Source organism: Acartia tonsa, chromosome 12, assembly GCF_053477335.1.
Source record: "Acartia tonsa isolate MP-2025a chromosome 12, ASM5347733v1, whole genome shotgun sequence".
NCBI lineage: Eukaryota > Metazoa > Arthropoda > Copepoda > Calanoida > Acartiidae > Acartia > Acartia tonsa.
Window position 1 is genome coordinate 19,812,816 of NC_137271.1, and position 18,979 is coordinate 19,831,794.

At 30.3% G+C, this 18,979-nt stretch overlaps 1 protein-coding gene and 2 long non-coding RNA genes across 3 annotated transcripts in view; all 3 read right to left on the reverse strand.

Moving 5' to 3' along the window:
* Nucleotides 1–381: 381 nt before the first annotated feature.
* Nucleotides 382–1,548, reverse strand: LOC145333497 (uncharacterized). Its single transcript, XR_013884519.1, has 6 exons — nucleotides 1,523–1,548; nucleotides 1,112–1,163; nucleotides 895–954; nucleotides 744–815; nucleotides 579–636; nucleotides 382–477 (listed from the first exon to the last, which is right to left on the reverse strand). It is a non-coding gene; the product is annotated as an uncharacterized LOC145333497 (long non-coding RNA).
* A 140-nt stretch (nucleotides 1,549–1,688) lies between these two features.
* On the reverse strand, nucleotides 1,689–3,188 carry LOC145333153 (uncharacterized). The gene is made up of 3 exons (XR_013884474.1): nucleotides 3,114–3,188; nucleotides 1,850–1,893; nucleotides 1,689–1,730 (listed from the first exon to the last, which is right to left on the reverse strand). It is a non-coding gene; the product is annotated as an uncharacterized LOC145333153 (long non-coding RNA).
* Nucleotides 3,189–10,943: 7,755 nt separating this feature from the next.
* The window catches only part of LOC145333498 (neuronal calcium sensor 2-like), a 39,300-nt gene continuing 31,264 nt past the window's right edge, over nucleotides 10,944–18,979 (reverse strand). Inside the window, exons 10-11 of the mRNA XM_080178650.1 lie at nucleotides 14,428–14,473; nucleotides 10,944–12,099 (exon numbers count right to left, since the gene is read on the reverse strand). Coding sequence (XP_080034776.1) covers nucleotides 12,008–12,099; nucleotides 14,428–14,473 — 138 coding nt within the window. The 3' untranslated portion in view covers nucleotides 10,944–12,007. The remainder of the gene's footprint in view (nucleotides 12,100–14,427; nucleotides 14,474–18,979) is intronic.

Sequence of the window (18,979 nt, forward strand, 5' to 3'; positions counted from 1 at the left end):
AGGATTTGGCCTAATGGAAAGATAAAATTAAAAATTAAATTTGATATTGTTTTGATTTATCATTTATGTATTTTCCTAGAAATGCTTTGCTTTTTCATTTAAATCTATTATACAGATAATCAAAAATTGTTATTATTTTATGATATATTTGCCTTGTAATATAATTAAATATGTTTTATTGTATATTTTATGCCAAATATTATTACTACAAATCTTCCAATATTATTTTATATCTCTTTTATGCCAAAGTTTTTTTTTTATCTTCCATCTAAAATGTATATAACACAATAGATAAAAATAGTTTTTTATTCAAATTAAAATGTATTAAATATTTTCAATAATACAATTATAAAAATATGAAATAAAATCTTCTAAAAGAAGTGATTCTTAAGTTTGTTGATTTTGAATTTAATTTCACCAATTACCAAACATTGTTGGCCTTAGCTGTCCAATGCTCCCAAAAGAGAAGCATGGAACCTAAAATAATATTTAATTAATAATGGATGTTATTTATGATATTTGAAAATTGTTCATTTTGAGGATATTATAAAAAAATTTCAAAATATTAAAAGGCTTACGGTGCTGGACAATAGAATTTTCTGCCTCTCCTTTTTAGCTTAACACATGAAGCATCCACTAAATTTTTAAAAATTTAGAATATCAACAAACATTTTTTTTATATAGTTGATATAGTTCTAGATAATAGAATGTTACAAATATTTGATTTTGATAAAAATTTCTACCTATGCAGGGTTTGTAGCTTGGGCATGAATTGCTCAAAGTACCCACGGATGATGAAGATATGAAAGAAGAACCTATGCAATAAAGAAATTAGTTTAGAATTCTTTTGCCTATTTTTAGTAATATAAATTTGATTTTTTAAATAATTGCAACCTGCTATTGAAGATCCAATTGTCAACTCTTCAGCTCCCCCGGCGCCCATACATGGAGTACCTTAATGAATACTTATTTATTTTCTTCATATATCCATGACTTACGTTAAAAACTGATAAAAGTTAATAAATATTTTCTTCCGTTTTAAAAATTGTTTTATACATTTGAAGGAAAAATGTGAACAGGATCATAATGTAATTTTAAAGATAAAAATTACCAAATCCTCTGGTGCAGACATTGGCTAGTTTGCTCTTTGCACTTCGATCACTCTGTATTTTTGAAAATATGATATAATTATATTAATATGTTTTAAATTTTAGTCCTGATCTTTTAAGGTCAGTTGACTGGGGGTAAGGTCTTAAATGGTTATTTATCTCATTTTCTGCAAGTTAAATATATAGGGTTAAGTTTTTTGAAATTTTTTTATTTTAACTGAGAGGGGAAATTTTTTTTGAAGATCTAAACCTGGCGGGCACATGATGCCAGCAAACCTGCCAGGGTTATTCAGGTAAGAAAATAAATTTATTTTTTAAGGGTCGAGAAGATTGCTCAATTGATTGATAAATTCTAGTGATAATAATTTATATGAATTTAAATTTTAAAACTTAGGTTGTGTTTTATAAATTACCTGCAAATCTTTGATCTTCAAATATATATTCCTTAATAAAATATGCTTTTATTATTAATCCGCCTCTTTTAGCATGACAATAAGATGAAAATTCATAATAAATTACATTAATTCAAATATGCAAAAAAAACTGGATCAGTATAATATGACTAAAACAAATTTACCCGTTTTTTAGTGTCTGGTCATTTTTGCTAAACATATTCCGAACCTATTACTCATGGAAAAATTTCAATAAGATAAACAAAATAAAATCAATTTATGCTTGTACTAAATTTTTATTTAATTTAAACATTTGTTGAGAAATCAATCAAAATATAATGAAATAACCTGGTTGAAATCACAACTCAAAGCAACTGGTACAGCACAATCTTCTAAGTATTGAATGAATTTTTAGTAAATATCTCATCATTAGTTCTTATAAAATAAAATTTTATTTTTAATTCAGGTTTAACTTGAATACATAATGGAAAAATTTAGCTTAAAAATATATTTTACAAATAATGTAAAATAATTTTTAGTGTATTTGAAATTATTAAAACGGATTTCTGAATAGAAATAGCTATTTGGTAAATTTATTATTTTTTCTTTAACCCTTACAGATCGGGCCCCTATTCCCACCTTAATAGATGGGGGGGGGGGCATATTGACCCCCCCCCCCCTCTATCTCGGCTTCTGTTACAGATAAAGACGTAAATTTTTTTTCTGTGGTGGTTTATGTGTATTTTTAGAGAAAATTACTTTTTCTAGTCATAGCAATCAGGCCGCTCCTTAGCCGCTTTTTAGCGGCCAGCCGCTAAATTGTAAAACAGCTGTAGAGCGGCCAATTTTGCAGCTAGGATGACCAAATTTTAGGACGAACTTTTATTTTCATAACAAAAAAATTACTTTTTCTGATCATCGCCAAAAAACGGCAAATAACGGAAAATAACGGAAACCGGTAAAACGGCGGTTGGCGGCGCCAATTAATATTTTTATCTGTTAATTATTGCTCAAGGATTTACCAAAAAAATGTATAGGTCTCTAGCTGTAATAGAAGCTCAATATTCATGATATATGTCTGTAGTAAAAGCCGGACAAAAATCGGTCATAAGGTCGGTCAGGGTGCGGTCAAACGGTCATAACACCACTTTTCTCATTCACCAAAAAATTTTTAGGTTTCTACCTTATATACAAAGTCATAATGTAGAAATTAAGATTTATCTAGAATTTTTTTAAAATTTCGGTGCTACCCAACCGACTTTGACCGGACACCACGACCGACACAGAACAGATATCCTAATAAAATCAACTCTTGCCGACGTATAATTACTAAACTTAAAAAGTCATGAAGTCACAACTCTCTATCTTACCTACAAAAATATGACATTGAAAAAATAGAGGGGGGGGGGGTCAATATGACCCCCCCCCCCCCGAACTGTAAGGGTTAAACTAGCGGTTTTGCCCTAGAAAATAGCCTAAAACCACCACAGGACCAGTAGGTATATTCCCTAAAGAGTAGAATCCGATCGGTTCAGTGGTTACTGAGATTTTAAGGGACAGACGGACTGACGGACAAACATCATTCTACTTTGTATTATAGATAGTTTCTTACTTAATTTTCTTAGGATACATGACCAGTCAGAATTTTTTTGAGTGCAGTAAACAGTTTCCTCATAAAAACTACCTGCGTCAACATTTTTCATGTACAATTGATTTTTTGTAAATTGTATTTCCAGGTAAAAAAAAATAATTTCATATCTTTCAATCAACTAATAAAACCTGTAAAGATGACATCTGCAGGATAGCATCCTCCAATCAGAATCACCATAGAAATGTAGAACAATCCTAATAAATTTGTTTTTTAATAAAATAATACATATATCTTTTTAAAAGAATTTCATCGACAATCCATTACTTTGATCTTAAAGGGACTGTGAACGTAAATTTTTCTCATCTTAATATCAAATCTTAACATCATCTCATTCATAATATCTCACAGATTGAGCAAAACGCGCTTTTGTTTGCTTAAAAAACGGCTTGTTCCGACGATTTTTATAAGGTACAGGGAAAGGAAGAAATTTTCCGTATTATATAAAATGTGCATTAAATTGCTTTTTTTTCCCATTATAGCTAAAATTAAACTTTTTCACATAGTTCTAGATTTTTCCTAACGGTTAAGCTGACTTTTAACATAATCCTTGCTTTAAAACAATGTATAGTTACTTAGAAATTGATAAAATAAGCAATATTTTTTATTGAAAACCAAATACAATAACAAAGCCAGAAACAGGTTTTTTATTATTATCCAATTAACTTTAGATGGCCCATCTCTCGCCCACCTTTAATTACAAATTTGTTAAAAATAAAGACGCAATATTTCTTTATGAACAGTCTGATAAAAGTGTAAACTAATTCTCCAAAGTGGGTTATTTATTGTCCAACACAATAAAAAAGGATATTATTATTTTAAATAACCTATGAGATTCAACCCTTTGTAGACAGTGAGGTATTTTTTTGTCAATAATACGAATTTAAAATAGGTCTTTATTACCTAATTACTACGTTATAAAAAAAAACTAATTGGCAATTTTATAGCATAAAATAAATCCTTAACAGTAAGTAAATTGTTTCAACTATATATGACACGTTAAATATCCCTACAAACATTATAAGAAATAAAAATGTTCAGATTTTCCCTGTTTTTTCCTTTTTCCCTCCCAAAATACCATAAAATCAAGGCATTATTCCTGGATATTTTTGTTAATAGGACGTTTTTGGTTGATCAGTGTAGTGAAATGTGCTTAGAAAATGTTAAGATTTGATAATCAGATGAGAAATTATTACGTTCACACTCCCTTTAACAATACTTCTCAAAAATGTCATCATACTGTACTAACAACCGTTTAAATGCTCTTCATAACTTGCGGCTTTTGTGTGTGTCAAACATAAAATTCTAGCCGAGCGGCAAAAATAACAGTATTTTCTTGTATTCATTTGAATCCGGTGGATAAGAACCGGTTCTCATCCATACGAAAAAACTATGTCTAGCATCGTATTATATCCAGCTTTCTACGAATATAAAAATGTACAATCATAAGATTAAAACCAGTTTTTTTAGTCGGTGCCTTCGGCACCTCGGGGCTAAAAAACTAGTTTTAATCTTATAATTGTACATTCTATATCCGCTGAAAGCCGTTTATAATACGATGCGAGAAATAACTATTCCTTGCCTTGGCGCACTTCCCCACAAACAAAAAAAATGGGGGGGATTTTTGTTTTTTAGGGGGTTGGGAGTGTCCCACCCCCTTAAAATAGCTTAAAACCACAGGACCAATAGGTATATACCCTGAAGAGTAGAATCCAATTGGTTCTGTGGTTACCATGATCTTAAGCTTCAGACGGACGGACGAACAGACATCATTCTACTTTGTATTATAGATTGACAGTATACACTGTTGTTCTTACCTAATTTAAAATGGCGCAACATTTCCAAGATTATAGTGACAATAGTCAGACTTGATCTGAAATACTTTTAATTGGATTCAGTATTGCTCGGCCAACTAATGAATGTATTTGGAAAGGTAACTATGCATAAACAAGAGTAAGTTATTTTGAGCACCTTCCAGCAGTGATTCTAAATATATTTTGGTGAATATATTAGGGTTATGTTTAATATCGTTAATTGAATTTTAAAACTGAAGTTTCACCATGGTTTTATATGAAAAAAAGTTCCAAATGTTGGGCATATTTTGACCAAATATCATCAAATGTTTTATTGAGTTCAAACTACTGTGTCACATAAGTAAACTTTTTCAATGAACAATGTTAATTTAGAAAAAGGGATAGTAACTTGTAATATTTAAACAGTTACTGTACTTTTGTAACTTACAGCAATTGACTATGTTTTGGCATGTTATTTTATTTGAACTTTTGAACTCTACAAAAAATTTCATGACATTTTGTAAAAAATGCTTAACATTTCAAAGTTTTATTCTTAGAAAACCATGGTGAAACTTAATTTTTTGTAGTCGATATAACTATATCAAACATAACCTAAAACATAAATCACTGCTGGAAGGTGCTTAGACTCACTTGCTCTCGTTCGTGCATAGTTTCTTTTAGCTCGAAAGGTTTAGAAGAGGCGTGCATAAGTTGAGAGGATAGGATGCAGTCGCAACTCATTACTATGCATTGCACAGCTAGGCTTTCCTTACAATGGTCATGCAATTAAAAGGTTGGTTGTAAGTTACTTAACCTTAGTATCCTATTACGGCTTTATTCTCTTAGAATTTTTTTTTCAATTTTGAAAATTTGAGTACCCATTCCCCCCCCCCCCCCCCCCCCCCGACAACGACGAACAACTATTTTAGGTTAGGTTAGGTTTTAGGCTAGGGAGCCGAGCGCTGCGGCTAGGCAGGCAAGGGGGCCGAGCGCTGTGGCTAGGCAGGCAAGGGGGCCGAGCGCTACGGCTAGGCAGGCTAGGGAGCCGAGCGCTGCGGCCAGAGTTCATGTGGGGCACTTGCACATTCTGTCTTTTCTCTCTCATTCGAGCTAGGTTTGAGCTACATAAGATCTAAACACTAAAATGACCGTCTCAATGAGCTTGACTTGCGTATAAAATTTGGGGTCGAGATTCCAACTCCTTCCCTGTCGGACCCTACTGTTTGCACTTTCAAAATTGAAAAAAAATTCCAAGAGGATAATACCCCTATTACAAACGGATGGTGCCCATGGGATATCTAAAATCCCTTGAAATCAAAGGAGAAACACATCACAATGAGGTAGTTAACTAAGTGAAAAACAAAAAAAATATTTTTTAAATTAAGGATAGAACAAAACCCTATGCGGACATCTTTTGGTTAAATGTAATACTTACTAGAGCTGAGCTTAAACTAAACAAGAAACGTGTTCAAGTTACTCCTTTTAAAGGAGATTGGCAACAGGGATAAGCCTATACTATGAAAAATAAATTTACAAGTTGGGACGTTCATTATTTTGTTATTGAAACTTTTGTCTTTTTGCACATTTATAGTAAATTTTTTAGTAAATTATTTGTTTTTAGTCCCTGGAAAGGTCCGTGGATACACAAACTTTCGAATTAAAATCTGCAAGAACAAAAACACTCCATTCTCGGACAATTGTTGGGGACAAAAATATAAAGGTACACACATATTAATTCTAGATTGTTTTAAGTGAGAATACAGAAAAAAAAATAATTAAAATTGTTTGGCCCCTAGCTTATCTGAATATTTCGGGGTATGCCTCCCATAAACTATTCTATCAAAATTTTATATTTTAAGTATAAGGGTTTTAGGATATGTAAATATATCATATGATGTTCGGATTGAATTTTAGAAAGCATACCATGAATACATGTATAACAACCTAACCGATTGTTTAACATAAAAACAAAAAAATAGTGCCTTTTTGTAGAAAAGATTATTGATCGGCGCAAGGGTGAAAATAAGCTGTTTCATAAATTCACGATGTACTTTAAAGCACATTTTATACATAGATATTCTATAAAAAATAATGTTGTCCTTGCCTTTTATTACATTTCTTTGTACTATGGTCGAATCCTGCCTTTCTAATACAAATTGTAAAACATTAAATAGACCCATATAAGCTTTCCTAAAAATAGTACGAGTCATATATTGCAGAGATTTACTCTAGTTTTTATAAATCTTTTATGTGTCCATGAAGGATCCACGTGATATTTCATAAGAATACAAATTACGTGCTGTTTGTAGCACAGAGCATCAAACTTAAGAAAAAACGACCAAATTCGAAAAACTGCTTTTTATTTCTATATTTTATTTCTTTTTTTTTGAGGGGGGGGGTTGGAGGAGGTATTGGTTACTTTATTATGACAAAATTTAAATAATACGCGCATTCAAGAATATGGACAATACATACACTGTTACTATGCCTAATGTACAACTTTTGTAAGGAAAGTCTTGGTTCAATGTACCATTACAACACGTACACACTTATAAAGAATAGTTATTTCTCGTATCGTATTATAAACGGCTTTCCGCGGATATAGAATGTACAATTATAAGATTAAAACTAGTTTTTTTAGCCCCGTGGTGCCGAAGGCACCGGGTAAAAAAACTAGTTTTAATCTTATGATTGTACATTTCTATATTCGTAGAAAACTGTATATAATACGATGCTAGACATAGTTTTTTCGTATGGATGAGAACCGGTTCCTATCCACCGGATTCGAATGAATACGAGAAATTATTTTACTAAACTCTTAGAAATCTAAGAACTTCAATAAAACATTGTGCCCCTGCAACGTTTAACAGTTAGGGAGTTGAATCCATTTTTATAGAAGCAGAAATATAATCTATGATTATGGTTTGGACCCTCTAAAACTGTAATCTACCTTTCCACTTTCCCCTCTCTTGGTGAAGATATCTTCAACGTCGATACGATTTTTGAAATGTAAGATTCTACTTTCCCTTCTCTTGGTGAAGATATCTTCAACGCCGATACGATTTTTGAAATTTAAGATTCCACTTTCCCCTCTCTTGGTGAAGATATCTTCAACGCCGATACGATTTTTGAAATTTAAGATTCCACTTTTGCCTCTCTTGGTGAAGATATCTTCAACAAGAGAGACAAAAGTGGAATCTTATATTTCAAAAATCATATCGGCGTTGAAGATATCTTTACCAAGAGAGGGGAAAGTGGAAGGGTAGATTACAGTTTTAGAGGGTCCAAACCATAATCATAGATTATATTTCTGCTTCTATAAAAATGGATTCAACTCCCTAACTGTTTAATATTATTATTATGTCAATAAACGTTATGTCATTGTAATGTCATGTTTTCATGTTTTGTCTTTGTATACTTTCAGTGAATAAAACCATTAAAATTTCATATTAACAGAATATAACAATTTTAAAAAGGACTATCAAGCTGGCCTTTTTAGACACGTTTTAGTAATTTAGACACAAAATATAATCTTACATCTAACCATCCGCAAACAAATACAATTATGTCCATAAGTTCTATTTAAAAATTAAACTAACATCTATATAATAACTATAGTAGAGTATCACACTTTAATCTTCAAAACATTAATTTCCAAGTCTAAACAAAATTGTATGTAAATTTGTTGCAAAATTGAGTAATTATAATGGATTTACTTTCATTTTTAGGAATTTATTGTAGAGTTACAAAATCAGCATGTTTTAAATGGACGTACAGACTGTCTGGCAAAGATATTGAGTTGCAACGCTTTCTTTATTGTGCTTAACTGTTACAGGAATCATCATGCGAAGTTTGAGATCTATAGGATAATTATTAGGGTTGGGCCGGATATCTGGCCAACGTTCAATATCCGGCAATTTACCGGATATCCGGCAAGATAACCGGATATCCGGCGTTAAAAATCAGCCGGATATCATGTAACCGGATAGTTTAAATATCCGGTATCCGGCCGGATATTGAAAATGACCGGATATTCGGCCCAACCCTAATAATTATTACTTGTCTATCTTAAAATTATATCAAAAAAGCAGCATTTTTTTAACGGACTGTCTGGTAATGATTATAGAGTTGCTATGCTTTCTAATTCGAAACTAAGTTTTATAGGAATCACCATGCAAAGTTTCAAATCGATAGGACAGTTCTAACATGTCTAATTTAACGAAAAGAGATAACTATGATAGGACGAGGGATGGACGGACAGACCCTATTTATAGAAATGTTTGCTTTTAAAAAGTAAAATTTAATAATGAGTTAGAAGAGGGAGATAGAAGAGAGATAAAAAGTGAGTTAATTAGAGAGCAGTCTGGCTGATAATGTTACTAAGTGGTAAAAAAAATATGCTTTATAATGGGTACCCTGGAAAAATCAGGCAACATTTAATAAAGTATCTGATAAAATTAAATTCTTTTATACCTACTGAAACGGACGGTTCTAATTATTCAGATAAAGTAAATTATAAACTTGCGGCTGAAACGGATATGTAATAGGTTAAAGCTTTTCATAAAACTTTTAATTTTTTTATTTACTTTATTAAACAAAATTCAATTCAATAAAACTTTGGTTAATGCTTGTAACTTTATAAAACAAGGATGACAACATCCATAAAAGCGAAGAACTGAAACGGTAGGACTAACGGACATGAACACTTATATAGTGTCAGAACTGAATAATCAGAATATAAATGTATAAGAGTCGAAGCAAAATTTTAAGTAAATTTGTTGAAAAACTGCTTTATACAGGATAATGTTTATGGACGTACTTACATATTTAGGACTTGATTATAGAGTTGCTTCGCTTATAACATTATACTTTGTTGTCCCAGTAATCAATATACCAAAAATCAGATCTTTCGGATGATTAGATCACATAAAAATTTGTTGTTAAAAAAGTAAAAAAATCAACATGTTTAAAATGGACGTACGGAAATTTTGGTAATGATTATAGAGTTGCTACGCTTTCTAAATCGTACCTAACTACTAAAGGAATCACCATGCAAAATTTGAAATCGATAGGACAATTCTAACATGCCTAAATTAACGAAAAAAGCTATCCGTTACGGTTTTAAAAATAATGAAAAAGTGTAAACAAATAAAATAACAATTTTTAATTTTTGTAAAGTATGATTTTCCTATTCATCTTATCTTAAAATAGAAACAAGATATAATATTTATAAGCGAAGCATCTCTATAATCAAGAAAAAAAATGTAAAACAGTCCTAAAGTATTTTACAATTTTACAAATAATTGATATTATTTTGGTTTATACGTCAACAGACACTCTACAAGGATTGGAGTTTTAGAGCATTGCTTCTATAGATATTGCTATCCTCGTAAATTGTTGTAAACCTTGAAATATTATTTAGATATAAACCTTTAAGTTCCCACCCAATGAAAAAACAAGATATTAATGTTTGATTTCTGTCAAGGGTAAGTGGATCAAATAAAACAAATTATTCAATTTATTTTAAGAGGAACACTATCAAATATAGTTTTAAATATCCACACCAGATGAGTTACTCAAAATACAATAATTTATTTTTCTGCTGTCCTAAAAAGTTACTTTAGGAGCCTATAAGTACAAGTAAAAATGACTGGCATTGCGTTTTTATGTTTATTCACCAATATGTTGGTTTTTAACTCTTATGCATACTATTTAAATTTACTATTAACTGCATCCTAAACTATATTTACTATTTAGACATACATCTCGATTGGTCATAAAGACGCTGCACGAAAAGACAATAAGAAAATTTATTTCAATTTCTATTTAAATAAATGTTTTTCATCCTTTAAAATGCAAAGATTGATGACAACTAGTGTCCAACTTAGTTTTTTCAAATATGAGGATTTATACATCTCATTGATTTAGTTGAAAGTCTACATAGAAGCTGTCATTTTCTAAATTAGATTTTTTGACAATAAAATTTCATTTCATCATTAATCTTTGCATTAAAAAGGAAATAATACTGATTAAATGATGATATATGTTGGGTTGATTAATGACATTAATGAAGAAATTAAAGATATTTACATGTTATACTTTTATTTGTAGTATTGAAATAATAAAATAAAAAAAAAGCATGATATACCTAAAGAACATAAAATATTTTTTATAAAAAAGATTATTTCTTGAGTTATTTTAGATAGATATTTAACTATAGCATTTGAAAATTTAAAGGCATGAAATAAAATGGAAGGAAAATTAGTTTTTGGTTGATTTTGGAACACAGTAATAGTGTCTGACTGATTATGACGTAACAAAAAAAATTAGCCAATGAGAGGCCGTTATTGACCAATGGTAAAATTTATAGTCGCCTCTCATTGGCTAATTTTTTTTGTTACGTCATAATCAGTCAGACACTATTTCTATGTTCTTTCAAATACATAAATGATTTAGTTATTTAGAAAATCTGTGAATTTAGAACAGTCGTCTGACTTTTAATGCTGAAATGATTCTATACATCACATTTTCACTTATTATTTCATAGTAAGAAACAAATATGTTTAGTATATATGTAGAAAGAAACATGTAACATAAAACATTTTTTAATTTATTATTTGGCAAACAAAATTTCTATATGCTGATCTTCTGAAGTTATTTGTAAAGGTATGTATTCTTTCCATAAAATTTATTAGGTTCCCAAGAAAATTTCATAGCCAAAAATAGAAAAAATATTGTAGTGAAGATCAATACACAATTGAATAAATAATTTTTAACATTAAATCCACGAGAAATTTTAAATTTCAATAACATTAAACTTTAAGGGAAATAATTATTATCTTTAGCATTTCATCAATAAATTTTAATTTTGTTGAATTAAACCATCTTCAGATAGTGCTGTTCTCACTAAAGATTTAAGAAAATAATTCATTTTCATGTCTCATATTGAGAGAGAAGCCAGCACATGAAAACTCAAATTTAATTCACAATTCATGTCAATTACACTCTCACTAAATTAAATTAAAGTTTTATGAATTTTGAATTAAATAAGTTTTTTTTTTAACTTCACTCATCATTTTCCTTAGAAGTTCCATTTGTAGTTACTTTGCTGTTTGATGACACCATTGATTCAAATTCTTTATCCATAAGTTCAGATGCTAAAAAATAAGTATGAAAAAAATATTTGAAAGAAAAATTATTTTATAGATAAAAACTCAAATTAACCAACAAAAAATCAGGGAGATTCTTTGATTCTTTTCTTGACAATGATGCAAATTTTGAAATATGAAAAAGGTAACTGATTAAATGAATAAATAAGAAGTTTTTTTACTTTGCTAAGAAAAAAAAATACCAATTATTTCATTTTTATACCTACCATAAAATACTCAGAGAAAGATATTGTGGTATGCGGCAGCTCTGGACCATGCAGAAACCAAGACATTATAGTGATGCTACGCACCTAGTTAAATCCTGTTATTCTACAATTATGAAGCCACCTGAAAAGATGTCAGATAACGGTACTGATTTTATCTCTCAGTTGTCCTGCAAATGGAGGGAGGGGTGTTACCCCTCCCTCTCCCATCTTAAGCACCGGAACCTTCCCCTTCAACCACCAAGTTATCAGCACCACCTCAACCCTGAGGATAAAGGATCTAAACCTGCCCCCACACAGACTGTTGTTGTCACAAGTAATCATCAAACCTTCCCTCTTTAGTACCCAGACCTACCACTCAACCCCTCTATGCTTATCTACCTATTGTGCTGCTCCATGGGCTATCCTGCCTGCCCCAGACAGGGATAGCCATCTACCTAACCATTGCAATCATCTATGTTTTACTGTATGATTTATCTTTAACCATCTTTATTCCTAATCCATATGTATTTATATTATGGTTAACTGTATTCTTAATCCCCCCCACCCTTTCCAGGGATGGGGAATCATGATTGCCCAAACTGACTATTGTATATGTATTATAATGCTTTTATGTTATGATCATTTATTCCTATCCATGTAGTTATTGTTTGTTGTATATAGCTTTAGTATCCTTTACACCTTCAATAAAGTGACAACTGAAATAGATGTTGATTCTTGTCTAGTGAATGCTAGAGAAGCGTAGCTTCTCTATAGTAAGGTGTCCACGTCTGTTCACACTGCCGTAGTCTTTATTCGAACTCTGGTGTCTGCCATTTACCCTAGGCAGATACCACAATATCACTTTCAGAAGATGTGCCTGAAAATTTTAGATTTCTGTACAATTATCAATATCATTCAGCTATTCAATACTTTAGCACACTTTTGTCATATATTTTTGTGTGAAAAAAAGAACACCATTTCTATCTTCAATTAGAGTAGATGAAGATGAAAATAACATATAAGTATACAAATGCATATAAGAAAAAGAATCAAACAATCACACTGTAAGACTAAGTGTTCAGTAGATGATTTATTTCCTTATTGTATAAATTCAAGATGATTTCATTATGCCATTGACCATATCTTTTTAATTTAGCCACATAAATCTTAGTAATCCCTAAAAAAACGTAAAATTGAAACAATTTAAGTCCAGATTAAAATCATCAAGAGTGCAGAACTTTTAATTTTATAAACATATGATAAGGTTATTTAAACTTTAAATAAGTCTAGTTTATTTCAACTGAATAATATCTAATAATCATCTCAAGTTATATAAAAAAGGAAAAAAAATATTTGTGTTAAGTGGTAACTATAAAACTCTACAAAACAAACTGTGCTAGAATTATAAATGAATGAATTAATATATTATAATATAATATTAATACAAAACAATGGTTTAATTCTGATTTATTATTACTTACTTTTATTTGACTTATGAATTAATATTAATTCTAAAACTATTCAAAGAACTGCAACAAAAACATATGATTTTACATGGTTCAAAACAAACAAATAAAATCCACTTTTGATTGTTTTTAGAAAATTTAGGTATAAAAAGCTAAGAATTTTGAAAGTGGAAAATATTTGTTGAAAAAGAAAATCATTAATTTTCACTGTGATACTATTCTACAAATACAAGTGCTATAAAGACTTTTTCACTGTGAGTTCATTAAATACTAATTTAAGTGTATTGAGTCTGTACTAAAATTTCTAAATCACAAGTTTAATCGGTGTTGCTGATCAGTTTGTTTTCGAAGAAATATTTCTACTTTTTTATCATTAATTTATCGTGTTTTGTGTTGGTGTAGCTGTGAAGTATTTTCGTGTAGGCAAAATGTCTCAATATTGTTTCTAGATTCAACTAAAACCAAATATGACTAACGTCAGATAAATTGAGCAAATTTGAGCACGTGGGATTATATATGCTACGCGGCAAATGCACACACAAACAAACGGCACGCCAAAATAGAGCGCCACAAATGCGCAGGTGTTAATATTTATTCATCTAGATATTCTAATTCCTCTGCCTCAAATCTGATCATTTCACCGATACTTTGATCACATGCGGCACCTCCAGAATTTAGAAGCTTCACAAGGTCGTCATCCTGCAGGCAACCCTGAAAATTTATAATTTCTGAATCAAAGTTGTTTGTTACAATAGATATCGTTGCATCATCCTCAAGATTTGATGAAAACGGCTGAATTCTATATAAAATTGCAAATTTAATGTTAATAAATTTTTATAATATTTCAAAAGTGTTTTACATTTATAACATTTTATAATGTGCTATCCTTCCAAGTTCCTACCAAACACTAAAAAAAGGAAGGATTTTTGGCTGCTTTTTAATTTAGATTAGGTTAGGTAATTTTGGGTGGCTATACTCAAAAAACGCCTATCTCAAAAAACGCCCATCTCAGAAAACGCCTATCTCAAAAAACGCCTATCTCAAAAAACGCCTATCTCAGAAAACGCCTATCTCAAAAAACGCCTTTTTCATAAAATGCCTACTACATTTTTAAAAATTGTCTTGTAGACATGGCAGTCTAAGGTATTGTGAATATTGTACAATATGTACATTATAAATCTTCTTATCAAAATATCTATCCCTAAAGTATAATATCACTCTTGTACATTCCTTAGGCACTTTTTATTTTTTTAAGCATTTTGAGCAACAACATACTAAAGGTTTGCTGTTTGAAAATTGATCACAATTGAATAACAAAAACTTTTACATAGTAAATTCATGTTTTAAGTTTCTTTACTTCATATATCTACTGTTTACTTTTCAGTTATTACAATAAGATGAACAACTATTAGCTCTATAAAACATAATTCTTATTTATTATGCTATCATTTGACCTAATATCTTGAATGAACAGAATATCAAGTTGAAATGTTGTAAATATGACTAAGCCTAATAAATTTGTTAAGAGACATTCATAAAGATGTTGTGTAATTTTGTTCTAGTTTTTATTTTGCTTAAAAGAAGTTTTAGATTCATGTTATATAATTATTAACATACACAAATAATATACAAAATATTTATTGAGTATGATATGCTTTAAAATTATCAGAATTATATAGCTGTTCCTCAAAATAAAAAAAAAAATTTAGAATAATTATTATAAATTATAAATTAATTATAATTATATAGCTGTTCCTCAAAATAGAAAATAGTTTAGAATAATTATCATAAATTATAAAGCAATTTAATATTTTGTTAAATCTTACTTTCCATAGATGATGAATTTTGGGGGAAAAATAGGATGAGGGTATTTTAATGTCTTTTCCCTATATTCCTTTTTATTTTTATTAGATTAAAAAATGATGTACTTTTGAATAAGCTTCAATAATTAAACCCTTTCCTCTAATGATTTCTCCCTCCAATAATTTTCTCCAATCCCCCATTTTCCATTTATTTAAACCTTCTCTATTCTCTTAAAATAGCAGCTACTCTTAAGTTTACCATTTTATCCATCTTTGTACATAGTTTATTGACTGGTTGATTTGATAACTGTTTATTTGTGTTTTAAATTATAGATCATGAATGACAAGTATTTTATTATTCTATTGAATACTAGTTATAAATTAGGCTTTATTTTTTTTTAAATGTAGTAGGCATTTTATGAAAAAGGCGTTTTTTGAGATAGGCGTTTTCTGAGATGGGCGTTTTTTGAGATAGGCGTTTTCTGAGATGGGCGTTTTTTGAGATAGGCGTTTTCTGAGATAGGCGTTTTTTGAGATGACCCTATTGGGTACTGGCTAGGTACTGGGTATTGCCTCGCAGGGTAAGGGCCCCACGCAGAGGTTAGGCATGGAAAATATACCCTGTCTTAGTATATTGAATTTTATTGAAAAAAAGATGGATTTATAAAAAAAATTGTATTGTTTTATTTTACAGTTTTACCAAGTGTAACACTTTGTAATTTTACTTTGTATTTTGACCTGCCCTTTATTTACTTGGAATGCAATGATGAAGGACAAACAAGTAACAAGGTGTTCAAAGAAATCAATAAATATTAATATTAAAAAGTATATTATTTGATTGTCCTCTAATATTTAGTATCAATGATAATTAACCCTTTATTTTCAGTTTTGAAAATGCGTTTCTGGGAGATTCAAAGGTCTGTGACCCTTCTTTAATTTATCTGTCATTGTCTTATACCCTTAGATCCCTGCCTATCTTTACAAATACTACAAATCTTTTACTGACTTAACTTGAAATAAGATACAAAAAATATGCTTTTTTAGGCCCTAGGACAAACGCAGGAGTCCCAAACGTCGGAGTGGAAACTTAACCTATTTTAGACTATCTTATAGGTCTTTAATGCCTAACCCTAATGCGTGGGGCTTATTTGTATATTCATATCTTAAACTAACCTAACTTGTATAGAAACACTTAATTAAATGAATATTTTAACACTCCTGCGTTGGTCCCCTCCGACGTTTGGGACTCCTACGCTTGTCCTGGAACCTATTTTTTTATTGTTGAAATATTATTCATATAATTATCAAAGAAATTATAAAAATATTATAAGAAAAAAATTGACCTTTTATACCGTAGTTAGGAGGCCTTAGTTTATACCTGGGATCTAAAGGGATATGGCAATGGCCGATAAATTACACAAAATTACTCCTATTAATCAAAATTAGCGGTGAAACATTTAACACTCAACTTAATTATTCAACTCAAGTCCGCAAAGTTGTTAATTCAACCAATAAGAAAATGTTCCTAACACTTTCGGAACTAGTGTATTAAACAGCCCAATGTCCCTTCTCCCTGAGTTTATAAAAACCCACCAACATTCTGCTACTTTAAGGGTATTAAATTGGTTAAATTGTTTGTTAGTGAAACACCTTTTTAAAAATATGCAATGTATTTAATTTAAAACTTTATATGTTTACTAAACTTTTTATAATTAACACAAAGTTAGAATTTGTAATTTTATTATTTAAAATGACCTGCAGACAGCTCCATTCCTACTGCTGGGAGGGAATAAAAGATTATTGCAAGCAATATCTGTTTTTGGAATGACGTCAATTCACCGGAGTGGAGACATTTGTCCCTTAATTTATTTAAAACATATTGGTTAAGTTGCTCTTAATGTCAGCTCACACTTTAATTTGAGTTATTTGAGTCCTTCAAAAAGCCTAAAACTTATGATGAATTTGAATAATGCTTTATGACGAGAAGGAAACTGTCCCAATTTTGTATAATTTTTGCGGCACAAGTTCTAATTACGTCATATAAATAGTAAGAGTTGATAGTAATAAAATTAACAACTTATTTTAAAATTACCAATTTTAATGCTTTAAAAAAATATTAAAAATCATAAAAACAATCAATAATTTAAAAAAAACGTATTTGCTTCCTTCGTTTGTAACAAAATTATTTTTTTTGCTACTTTTTAAATAAATTAAATCTTCAATTTTCATTGCTGATCAAAGATCAACAGCTGATCTTTATTTTTATTTTTGTTTTTATAGTTAAAGGGGCGTGTTATAATTTTCATAACAATTTTAAAATTTGTTGTAAATATTAAAATTATTTTAGAAATGCATTATTTAGATATTTTAATACTAAAGTAACAGGATGTTTGTCTGTCTGTGTGTACCGAAGGATCTCGCTAACTGCTAAACCGATCGGGTTCTCCTTAACAGGGTAGATTCTCATATGTCCTTGGAAGGTTTTTAACTATTTTGGGGGAGGCCCTGAGATGGTTTTTGACTATTTTATTTTTATAAATAAGCCTGGGTATGGTTTTAAGCTATTTTTCTCCCCTTCCATATCACTTCGAATATGCTAGGGGCGCAAACGCTAGTTTTAAGAAAAGTGATTGTTCTCATAATTATTTAATCATATGGTCTTGCTGTCTGTCTGTTTGTAACGATTAGTTTTAGGGTCGGTCCATCCGTCCGTCCGTACGTCAGTCCGTACGTCCGTCCGTCCGTACATCTGTCCGTACATCCGTCCGTACATCCGTCCGTACGTCTGTCCGTCTGAGATAGATAGCTTTTATTCGTTAATTTAGGCATTTTAGAATTGTCCTATCGATTTCAAACTTTGCATGATGATTCCTGTAGTAGTTAGGTACGATTTAGAAAGCATAGCAACTCTATAATCATTACCAGAATGTCCATACGTCCATTTTAAACATTTTTCTACTTTTTTAACAACAATTTTTTATGTGATCTAATTATCCGTTTGATCTGATTTTTGGTATATTGATTCCTGGGACAACAAAGAACAATACTATAACCGAAGCAACTCTATAATCAAGTCCTAAAAATGGAAGTTTGTCCATAAACATTATTCTGTATCAAGCAGTTTTTCAACAAATTTACTTACAATATTGCTTCGACTCTTATACATTTTTATTCTGATTATTCAGTTCTGACATAATAAAAGTGTTAATGTCTGTTTGTCCTACTGTTTCAAAGCTTCGCTTTTATGGATGTTGTCATCCTTGTTTGGTTATATTTAGGGCAAATCCATTACAAAACTTATCTCCACATAATACTCTTTGCCCCTCCAAAACATTTTCAAACGGTTTTAGCCGGTAGTTGCTGGTACTAGAAATCTATAAAATGGTTTTTGGTATCATTTCACATAATTTGAAGC